At 35.4% G+C, this 12,181-nt stretch overlaps 1 protein-coding gene across 10 annotated transcripts in view; it reads right to left on the bottom strand.

Annotated features, from left to right (window-relative positions):
• Window positions 1-770: 770 nt before the first annotated feature.
• NIPBL (NIPBL cohesin loading factor) overlaps window positions 771-12,181 on the bottom strand; it is a 141,421-nt gene continuing 130,010 nt past the window's right edge. For 7 of the 10 annotated variants that reach the window (XM_069002175.1, XM_069002176.1, XM_069002181.1 and 4 more), the window contains 8 exons: window positions 11,630-11,820; window positions 10,779-10,886; window positions 9,262-9,462; window positions 8,700-8,846; window positions 6,796-7,091; window positions 6,308-6,482; window positions 5,546-5,731; window positions 771-4,981 (listed from right to left, as the gene is read on the bottom strand). In XM_069002175.1, coding sequence (XP_068858276.1) covers window positions 4,616-4,981; window positions 5,546-5,731; window positions 6,308-6,482; window positions 6,796-7,091; window positions 8,700-8,846; window positions 9,262-9,462; window positions 10,779-10,886; window positions 11,630-11,820 — 1,670 coding nt within the window. In that variant the 3' untranslated portion in view covers window positions 771-4,615. Of the gene's footprint in view, window positions 4,982-5,026; window positions 5,732-6,307; window positions 6,483-6,795; window positions 7,092-8,699; window positions 8,847-9,261; window positions 9,463-10,778; window positions 10,887-11,629; window positions 11,821-12,181 lie in introns of those variants that run through there. The other 3 variants (XM_069002177.1, XM_069002180.1, XM_069002178.1) reach the window with 3 other exon arrangements.

Genomic DNA, 12,181 nt, shown 5'->3' with positions numbered 1-12,181 from the left:
CTAATGACCAGTCCCCAGGAAAGTCGGGGTGGAAATCAGATAAATCACCTTTCTAGATCTTAGGAAGCAGGATCTTGTTTCAAAGTAGAAATACAAGCCTTTCAACACAGCTGCACCAAGTACAGTGATGGAGAAAATCTTCTTTGAAGCCCAACCAGATTGGTTTAAATAAGTCACTGAAATAACGAGAAACACGGGTCTCTCTGTGCCAGACACTGGAGGTGGCACAGGCAGCCACTGGTGACGTCCTTCTGTAACTCCAGTGCAGGGAGTCCCTGCCCTGAGATGGCTGCCAAGGGCACAGCCACACTTGGGCCACCACCCTGCTGGTGTTGGTGGCTGAGCCAGTGCTGCTTCTCGCTGGATAATCCCTCCCCTGCCCCGCCCGTGGCCCCGAACCAGCCCGTAGGGTCAGGGGTGTTTGGAGGATATAGCTTGGGCAGCTGTGAGCAGCGCACGCAGCTGCACTTTACCTGGATAATGCAGAAATTAGAAATGTAGTTGTGTCTGATGGGGTGAACACAGACTGGCAAGAAGTCTCCCAGAATAATTCAAAAGTGCATTCCCTGGATAATTTACAAGTGCCCAGGCATAATTTGAGCACTGTGAGCATAGTGAGAAAGGGATAACAAAGTGTATGCACATTCTAGGATAAAAACTTGCAAGTTTCATTTTAGAAGGGTCCAAACTGAACTCTTAAAACATTTATTTTAAATAAATGAAATATGAAAATACTATGAACTTATTTGTATATAACAATAACACTTTAATATTTAGTCAAGGAACCATGAAATCTAAAAACTTGCTACTTACATTAAGAACTCACCCATTACAACTCAGAACTTCAATGATAAGATGACAAATTCTCTGAGGGATATGGAAACGCTCGTACGATCATGGTGTGGCTCTTTGGTGAGTGGAGGAAAACTAGGATATAGGAATTGTGGCTTGCACTCCTGCTTTTTGCAGGGCATGAGAGTTCAGGAGTGTCGGGACATAGGAAAGCATAGAAAACGTGTTTGTCTGAATTCAGCATCACTAAGATCTGCCTGGGGCTCGGAGTCAAAGCAAAGGATCAGCTGAACTCATCCATTTTTTTTCCTGGAATACCATTAACACATGCATTTGGCAGAATGTCCTGCTGCTAACTAGCACCAGATGAGCCAGACCTGATTAAAAACTTTTTTTTTGACATGAGCCACAAACATATTTAAGAACTACTTTAGTACTGCAAGGTATTTCATGTTAGAGCTAATGTTCAGCACAACCTAATTATTCCACAGTAATAATATTCTTACTAGTGACACCACAACAGCAAAACAAAAGGCTAAAGATTGACTCAAATTTCAAAAATTAAATAGTTTTTTTTTAATGGCCACACCTCACTAGAATACTTAGGCGAATATTTCCCATGCCTACTTTATACACATTAGAATTGTTAATATAAGCAATAAAGAACCTCAAAAATACAAAAGGGTGTTACTGAATCATTTAAAAAAATACTTATAATTACAGTTCTGTCAAAAACTATTGTGATCTTGAAAATATTCAAGAATTATTCTGCAATTTTACAGTACTGAAGTGGAAGATTAAAAATAATAATTTCATTTTTATTTAGATTGTGGAAGTGTCTGTGTTTTCTTAAAAAGTACAATATGGCTAGTGTTAATTCTAAAAGCTTGACAATACCCCTTTGTTAGGTAAGCTGCTGCAACAAGTTCCATGTACAGATCCTGTACTCAAAGGGAGAAAGCAGGAAGAATAAAAAATTCAATAATCTTATAGTTACATATGTAAAAATCTATAGTCATACAGTGAAAAAATACTACAAAGCTATGTCAATACAAAGGAGTAAAATTGTGTCACTGGATCAATTACTGCACTGCAGCACTTTAACAAAAACCAAAACAAAACCAAACACTTTTTCACGTAGAAAAATTCTTGTCTTGGTATGTGCTGTTGCTAATGATGTGGTTGATGCTGGTAAAACTGCAGTTGCTACTCAAAGGTTGAGCCCTGCACTGGGGTGCCACTGATGTCAAGTCTGGGCCCTCGACTTCGTGGTGCAGAGAACAACCAGCCCACGTCATGCACAGCAAACAGGAGTGTTTCTCAAAACAGGGCACTGCTACCTTCTCCTTTCACAGCAGGTAACCAGAGTATTTGTGATTGGCAAAACCAGACTAGGTATTACTCTGTGTACTTTGGGAGGGCAAAATTCAACTCTTAACTAGTAAGAATCATATTCAATTTATTTAATAATCTATAATCAATTTTATAACTGTAAATTATATAACAGCCATCACATCCCATCAAGGAGCATGTATGCCACCGGCATATCATACAACATAGTAATGGTCTAAATCCTCTCAACTAAGACAACTTTAGACTTCAGGTTTATATTGTTTAATTATAGTTTCTTTCTGATAATTTTATTCCAATAAATACCAAGCAAATTGAAATAAATCCCCATCTTTGCTATTGGAAAAGCCACATGACAGGAAATGATCAAGGAAATATTTGTATTACCTACTAAAAATAAGATGCTTTAATGTAAGTCGCATCAGAAATTACTAACAGCCAACTTAATTTTAAACTGCAACTATGAAATCCTTGGGTTTATCACTTAGGAGTTTCTTGGTGAAGAATTTTCAACTCTGCTTATCAGTAATATGTGACATGTCATATAAACCCTCTATCCTCCGAGTATGAGTTTGACACTATAAAAGCTGCACTTGGCCCTGAGAAATATAGTCTTTCATTGTTTGCTACAAAAATGTCCTGTTTCCAGAGCTGCAGAGGACTGACTCCTGCTTCTTCTACTTCTCCCTACTTTAACAATACTGATCTTAGCCCAAGAGGTGGCTTTTTGTATAGTGAAGAAAACTATCAACACTATCAAACAAAGAGGTGTGAAAACATTTCTGTTAAGAAAAATTCCAGTGGTGAAACATCAAAAAGGCATTCTCCAACAATTTACTAACTGGATTCTGAGGAGTTATTAATAATTAGTTTAATGTGTTGTTTGGTTTTTTTAACATATGAATATTTTGGAATACTGTTACTATTCCTCACAAATTGAATAATGTATTAGAATTCTGCAAATCAGTTTCCTAAAAACAGCCTCCTACGATATATTAAATTTTTAAAAGAAACAAAACATAATAGAAAAATAATTATGTTGAGGAACACCTGTTTTTGATAAATACATTTGAAAAGACAGCATGGTTTAATAGACTCCTAAAAAGTTTAGCTTTTTTTTAGATTTTTTCCTGTTTTTAAATATGCTGCTTTTCTTACTCTGGAACATGAACTGCTTATGAAAGGTTGTGACAAGGCAGTTGAAGCAAATGCTTCTGGAAGATTTCAATAGCATTTTTTCAATTTACAAAATGTGAAAACATCTTTCAATTAGTAAAAAAATTAGTCTAATATACAAACTTTAAATAAAAAAATTCATTTGTGAAGGAATGTAGTGTAATTGCCCAGACTCATACCCATCACTCCTCAGATACTGGTAGCTAGCTCCTCTTGACACAAGCCTCTCTGTACTAACCCAGAGAAATGCATACATGGCCAGTTTGCCCAAGCAGGAGTCATTCAGCTTTCCCAAAATTTGAACTATCATAAATTACCATTTGGACAGCATTAGAAAGAAATTGAAGCATACAAGGAATAAACTATAGTTTCTTTTTATATCAAAATGTACTCTTGAAAATGTGTTTGGCACAGTGCTAAATCATATAGTTAATACTAAATATTGCAGGATACAATAAAACCCTGGAGTTAACTTGTGTTTACACCCTTTTAGGGATAAAAATAAAAAGATACCAATTATTCAGAAGTCAGCCTATACAAACTGTATAAACAATATTTTATGTCTTGTTTTGAAAACCACTGATATAGTAAATTTTACATAAAAGACTGCAAAATAATATAAATGGATTTAAACAGATCTTTACAATAAGAAATTCAAATGGAAACAGACAAGTAACAAAGAGAAGTAAAAAAATTTATTGCAGTATTCGTTCCACCAGATTTGCTGGGGATCCCTTTTCTTGTATTATTTCAGGGTGACCTAATACATCAAAATCTACATTTACAAAAACTCCTCCTGCAGATAGGTCATAGATACTGCATGCTTTTTTTTCTTTTTTTTTTTTTCTTCAACAGAATAAATTATATATCCAGGAGATTCTGCCACTTTACAGCCTGGAAAAACAATGCTTCCCTGGAAACTGGGCTAAGCTAAAGAAAGCCATCCGCTGCTAGGTTAAACTCCAAGAACACTTTATTAAGAACATTAACAGACTAATTTCCAACATTCACTTGTTTATTTTTTTTAAACAGAAAGGTTTTTTTTTTTTCAAGATATAAACAATTTTTTTGTTAAACTATAATACAGTGGGAGTAAAAATGAACTGAGAAGTTTCTGCTGCACAACAGCGAAGGAAGCTCCCACAAAAATGTTTACCAAACATTTCCTTCTTTTTTCCCCGCGTCCCAGGTTCCATTCTTACTCTTCATTTAACTGATTTTTTTTTGCCAGAAAGTTGGTATTTCAAGTTTTTCTGTTATTTCAATTCCTGTAAATTTGGCTGCATGTACAAATTCATTAGCTGGAAGTTCCATCCTTGGCGGCATACAGCGATCGTAAAGTCTGCACAACTTTATTAGTCAGCTTATTAGCACTCGTTAGAGCAATTTTTTTGTAAATAATGTCTGACTCTTTAATAGTGTCTACCCAAGGCACCAGTTTGCGGCCATCACGGCGCTTAGCCTCAGTCCAGGAGCCACTGTAGGAGCCTGCCATCCACTGAACACTGAAGCCATTGCTGGTTTTCTGTACTACTCTTGCAATTTGTGGTCGGTCTTTGTACTTTGGACAGCAAATAGCGATGACATCCATGACATCAACACTTTCATTCATCTGTGCTGCCAACTCCGTAGAGTCTGAATTTCGTTTTGACCTTCTCAATGACTAAAACATTGGGGGGAAAAAAGACCAAGTGTTACACAAAAGAACTTTAGTGAAATTATTGCTTTTATTGCTTTTAATCCCTTGACGCCGGGAGTTGGGATTTCCCGGCACACATTCCATTGCCGGCAATGAGACGCACCGCGACCGCCAGCGCCAAGGGGTTAACATATCCTTGTAAAACCACATACTCTTAATTTGTACCCGTGTCTTTATCTCTTATTGATATATAAAATTATATATACACATGAATCATAAAGCTACATAAAAACTTGGCAACAATAAAAAGGATAACACACAGTACATTCCAAAGGAAAATTAATAACTTTTTATACGGGATAAATCTCATTTTCTAGTTTGGTTTTTTTTTTTATTGTCTTTTCTGTTAAACTTTCTACAAAAGTTGTATAAACGGTTAAGTAGAGAATCTCTATCTACAAAATGCTTTCTTTCATGTGGATTACATTACTTGGTGTACATTTAATATAATAAACTGACATTTATAAGCACATAAAAATCATTTTACGTAATACGCTGCGAAATACGTTGACTCCTCCTCCGCCTCACCCCTGAAGTGCCTCCTCCTCTATCCTCCCCATCACTTTCATCGTCCTCTGTCTCAGCTGCATTGTTTTTAGGGCTGCCTCCTCCAAGCAGCGAGGTAATTGCTTTGTTGCGAGCATTTGTGCTAGCTGACACCTCTCCATCTTCTTCCTCTTCATCAGGATCCAAATGTTCCATAAGGAGCTTGAACTATTAAAAAAAAAAAAAAAAATCAGTTCACTTTGTAACTTTAAAAATGGACGTTTATATCACACCACATTATGTTAGAAACAAAATGCAACATAAAGAAACAGGGTAAAACAAACAGTAGACAACTTCAACAGCTTTTGTTGTGTTCTACAAACTTAACTTTCTGATTTTTTTTTTCTTGTAGATACATAAAAGCTTTCTTCCTGTGTTTTCCAAAAGGCAAGTTTTCTCAAACTTATTGTTGGGAGGTGAGGGGCAGTTAATAAACTACATCCCGTCTCTGTTCCCATGATGGAAACAGTCAGGAATAAAGTGAACAATTAATACGGGACAGGTATACAACATGGATGCCAGAAATTAGAAAATACTCCATAAAGATGAACCTCCTTTAGTTGAAATTATCACTGAGTTTAAACTTATTAGAAATCTTTGAAATACAGTTCTGCTAAACATCCTGAAAGGAAGATCACACATCATATTCATATCAGATAACAAGGAACTTAACATTTTGAAGTGTACTTTCAAGTTTATACTGCGTTAAAGATTTCAGACTTGCTGCAAAGCAACTTTACTTACATCTAAGTACTGTTTTACTATACTCCTCTTCACTTCTTCAGTGATCTTGGAATTAGCCATATCACTCCGCAGAAAATCCAAGGTTTGTTTTGGATGGAAATGCACTCCTGTCTTCCTGTTTATAGCTTTATCATAAACTTTTGCAGATTCAGATGGAGAATATTTTTGAATTTTACTGTTTAAAGAAAACAAAAGAGAAGATCTTTCAAGGAAAGTCCAGAGTAATCTGAACAAAAAGCTTTTAAAATCTCCAATGTAAGTATTTATCTTTGAATTATTCCATATACAATAGATAGCCTGGTAAGAAATAAAATAATTTGGATTTTTTAAGCCAAAGTTTCATTACATTCAACTTAATAAATTTGTTTTCTCTGTTACACAAGCAAATCTATTGCTTAAACAAGTAGTTACAATCAGCTTAAATAAATAGAAAAAACTCCTAAACAGCTTACTGCATAACAAGTGTCCTACTATCTAAATAGCCTTACCTATCAGAGAATCCACAGAGGTTCTTTAGATGCTGTTTCAGCATCAGAAGTAATAATATGCCTTGGGAGACATTAGCAAATTCAATTAAAGGAGCTGAATTTTCTGGTAAACATTTCATCACTGCATTTATATCATTTTCTTCATCAGAATCTGAATCAGAGTCCACTCGTTTCCGTAACCTCCGAGGCTTAGAAGCTTCCTCCTCACTTTCACTCCCGCTACCACTGTTACTGTCACTCTCAGTCTCCTCATCCGATGAAGGCTTTCTTTCCTTTTTTTTGTCTTTCACCATAGACTGCAAGACAGATAAGTTAACACACATTCCAAAATTAGAGTAAGTAACATCATGTATGTTCCTAAAATAATCTGTCCAAAATCATTAGTGGCTTAAATTAGCAAGAATTACCTGAACAATGTTATTAATTTATAATTTGATAGTCTTAAAATTATTTATGGCAAAAAGATACTGAAAAATTAATCCGAAGCCCAGATTTTCTTGCGAGGTGCATACAAAAGGAAGTGAAGCAACAAGCACTCCCCTAGTATGTGATCACTAAAAGTTTATTATATTAATTATAAATATTAATTATACAGATATGAATATTCATATATTCATATTACGCTGAAGTTCATTAGCAGTGCCAGCAAAACACAAGTAGAAGGCCAAACACAATAAATCAGGAAGAAAATTCTGGTTTTCTTTCACCTGAATATTATTTCAGTGTATCATGGAGATTTTCACGTGTACTTTGGGTGCAAACTAGTCCAAGCTGGTTTTAAATCCTCATTGCTTAAAATTCTATGACACTAATTACACTGCTGACCAAAGTGATCAAATTAATAATGAATTAATAATAATCAGCTGCCCTATGCCTGGCAATGTTCAAGGCCAGGCTGGGTGGGGCTCTGAACAACCTGGTCTAATGGAAGGTGTCCCTGCCCATAACAGGTGGTTGGAATGCGGTGATCTTTAAGGTTCTTCCATTATGATTTTATGATTAGTTCTACTACTTGTACATCTTCAAAATTTCACACATGCATTATTACTGCACACAGTATGATTTTTCATGACACAGACCTAATCGAGATCTCAACCTTTTGGTGCTGGGTGCTACACACTGGTTCTCAACCTGAAGAATGCATCGTCTCTTTCTAGCAGATTAAAACTCAACTTTGGTAGGGTGAGAGTTTAAAGGACAGTACTTTTCAGGCAGTGAACTTTCAGGCATCAACTCTGACTTGTATTTATTAGTCAAACTGGACATTCTAGAAACTGGTTTGGTTCCTGACAATTTGCATCTTCTACGGTAAAAGTCATTTAGGAAAGGAAGACACTGAAGTCTTTAAGAAGCAGAAGACTCTCACTTACAGGCTTGTGTGTTGCCATAACAACAGGCACTCTATCATGATTAAGGTTCTTATGTGCTCCCTTAAGAAATACTGTCCGCTCCTCTCTTGCAATAAACAGTGCCTTTTAAATCTCTTAGGCAACACGAACACAACTGCCATCAGCTACTTGACAATGAAATAAACTGCAAACTGGATTTTATTGTTAAAATTTTACAAACAACCACGACAAACTAGTATTCCTTGATGATTCTGGGTTCATGTGCTTTCAGATGCATACACTCAACTGTTATTCAGCCATACTGGGAAATTATATAGACTTGATCTCAAAACTCATAATTCTTTTCTAATAATATAAGCATCAATGTAAGTAAAGTTTTCTAGTGTCTACCAGATACAGGTCAGAACAGACTTGTTTTATTACTATTGGTTACATGCAAAGTAATGCAACTGGTTTACACCATAATAATGGTACTGCAGCCATTGAAAAATTGACCACATTATAGAGAAACTTATTTCCACCATAATAAATATACTAAAATATAAATGCACATACCTCTTTAAATGACTGTAGTAGGTTGCTACCAGAAACTGATAGTGTAATGTCTATATGATGCATTATAAACAGTGGCTCTTCCTGTGTTTGGTAAGGAAAACAGGCTAGATTGTCTGCTATGTACAAAAGCATATTCACCTCCGTTTTCTGAAAGTTAAAGAAAAGATTACATATAAATACACGTACAAATATCTTGGATTCATACACCTCTCCTGTGTTCCTAACATTATAGAACAAAAAACATGATCACAATTTTTATTCTATATAGCCCCCAAACCCACTCTAAACAACATATATACATGCAAAATTTAGTCATACCTGAAGATACATTAATTCTGATCAGTCCAAAGTGAGTATAAAAAGGTACAGTGATGTAACATGCATTCTATTACATAGAATAGCTTATATACCTTATATTTATACCTTACATTACAAAGCAAAAAATGTACATTGGGGACAAAGATATCAATAATTATGTCATAAAAATACATCATAAAAGGAGAATTTAAGCTTGTAACACTGCATTTTAACTTCTTTTAAGTAAAGGAAATGTGGTGCTTACTGCAGTATCATCAAAGAGGTTGAGTAAGGAAATTAGAAAGGCTCGTCTGTGTTGACGGTTCCCTCGAATCATGGAGTAGAGGTGTGAACACAGTGCACTGGACGATTCGTCATGTCTAAAACCTCTTACAGGATCTTTTGGGCAGGTATTAATTGCCTGTTGTACTTGGTAAGACATCTTCATACCAGCCACTGCTTTCATCTGAAATGGAAATGTATTTATTTTTATTCAAAACATTGTATCCAAGAAGTACAACTGATTCCTTTTAAAGGGATGCTCATTCAAGACTTAAATTTAAAACATGCACTGAGGCAATACTACCTTTAGAGGTGGCAAACAGATTTGAGCTGTCAAACAGAACTTGTGGCAGAGGTCAGAATGTCTTGTGAACTGCTTTGACTGTAAATTCTGCTAGGAATACACAGCTAATCTGTTAACCCACTACAGCCAGGTATTTAAATGATTTTCAAGAACACTGAAATATTTTCATACATGAATAGAATATTTTACCAAATGTATATGCTTGGTATCACCTGTAGTGAAACCAATAACTGAATTCATATGAGCACAACAGGACTAACAAACAGCAAATTAGGTGGTTTGGGTTTTTTTTATATATATACAAACATTTCCAGTTGATTTTACTCACTTCAGTGATCCTTCTCTTGTTTCAGAACACACTGAATCTCTAGTTAGGCTGCATATCAAACTGTCCTCATACTACATCTGTTGCTGTCCAGCAAAGTTGTCTATGTGTCTATACGCTGCCTTAAATCCCAGCTGCCTAACACAGCAAATTCCAACTGCTAGCCTTCACCTAATGGATGAGGTATTTGTTTGGATGCCACCAACAGTGCAATGCTCCAAATGCAGTGGAATACATGGAAGGATATGTGAGAAGTCCTACAACATAGGACACACACTGAACCTAGACTGCGATCTTCCAAAATAAGGAGAATGCTGCAGCCTAATTTCAGAACTTAAGCAGATCTGGCACTATGCCACAACTCCACATCCTTACATAGCCCTCAGTTTTTCCTTTCAGCAAGGTTCATCAGATATTTCCTATGCTCCTTCTGCTTAGATTATAATTTATAAAGCCTTGGTGACTTGCACACTCTAATATATATACTCTAAGGACTTCTTTTGACTGTTACATGGTGTTTTCTTTTCTAGCCCACTGATACAGGAAAATCACTGCTAAACATTATGAAACACTTGTCCTTACCTCTTATAAAATAAAGGCTCTTAAGTACTATTTAGTGTGGAAAACATTACTGTGAATCATAAATTAAAGGAAATTTTGGTCTAGAAGAGACATTTCAAAATATATTATCCTTTTTGTTTCTCAGAAAAGAAATCTCCAAACAGGGAGAAGAGTCATCTTCTACAACTGCTTACAGTTACTGTTTATTCTTTTACTTTATACTCTTTTTCTGAAGCTGAAGCAGATTCAACTGTTAAAACACTAGAGAACATAAGAGTATTTTGTAAAATGTTAAATTAGAATTACTTACATGAATGAACCCAGCATATTTTTTGTCTATTTCCACCAACTGTTGGTCAGCTTTATTTCTCATAGAGGGCTCTGGATCTGTGCCCATAGCAATTAAGTACGGCACGCACTTGAAAAACAAATGAAATGATTATTTAGAGGCATTGTACCTCCTCTTTCTCAGTTTTTGTTCTTTGTTTCTACTGCGGAAATTAGAATATGATGGTCTATGCAACTTACTACCCTTTTTTCAAGTAAATAGAACAAAATACTATGAGACACCAGCATTCTCACAAAGTTGTGTGAGATGTCAGGTAGTATTTCCCTTTTTCTCAAACTCTAAAGTCAATTTAAAATACAGAAAATTGCATTTAAAAAACCCCAAACAACCACTTATGACTGAACATGTGCAGTGGTTGCAGTATCAAAAATTAATTACAAAACACTGTGCAAGCAAAGAATGATGGAGATGATGATTGAAGTTCTGACACTGACTGTGGAATTCCATATTGTTTGGAGGATATAGGGATTGAGGTGGAAGCAAGCTGACACAGGATAAAGAATTAAACAAAGAAAACATTTTGGCATATACCTCAAAGTTGTAACAGAAATATGCTCCAAAGTACGTATCTACATGCTCTTTAGGCACTGCTTGGGCTTCTACATTTTAATCCAAAAATAGATAATAAAGCATTTGGAATCTCATAGGCTAACAACATAAGTCAGATTTCAAAATATATCTTCTGTAAAGGCCTCTTGCTACAGGTAAGAAATGACTGTAACATAAGAGAGAACCTGGAAATTTATATAGTAAGTGTGAAAGCCTCTAAAAACATGAATAAAAGAAAGTCCCACCACAAAAGCCTATCATACCTGAACAGGATGGATGAGACCTTGGTTTAATGTCAGTGCAATGACATTTAGAGCAAAGTGGCGTACACTGGACTGGTTATGAAAGAAAGCCTCAAGGACCTGTTTGAGATATAGCTGCATGATGGAACTACTCATCCCTGAGGAAATATCACCCATTTCTTTCAGGTCTTCCTGTTTTGCTACTTTTTTCCCTGTAAAAAGGACAAAAGCAATAGCACACTCACCATAATATAATCACTTTTTTTGCCATGACTTGATATATGCTGATCTTTAAGTTTCACAATAAATACACATTTCAGCTGTCTTAAAATAGGTTTATGATCTCATGAAACGCAGAACAGCTAATGTATAAATATATATAAAAAACTAGAGAGACAAAATTTTAATTCAAGTCTTAATTCCTTAATAAAGGATTTCTAAAAATGTAGTATTTATTTTTTTTATCTGCAAATTAAACTTAGAGGGGTTTTTGATAAAAATTATTATTACCAGCATTACAGCAATTATGAATTCTGGATTGCTTCCAGTATTTATACATCTTGGAAGTAAACA

The sequence above is a fragment of the Aphelocoma coerulescens genome, assembly GCF_041296385.1.
Source record: "Aphelocoma coerulescens isolate FSJ_1873_10779 chromosome Z unlocalized genomic scaffold, UR_Acoe_1.0 ChrZ, whole genome shotgun sequence".
NCBI lineage: Eukaryota > Metazoa > Chordata > Aves > Passeriformes > Corvidae > Aphelocoma > Aphelocoma coerulescens.
Note: the sequence above shows the minus strand (reverse complement) of the source record. Positions and strands in the feature narration are given on the sequence as shown.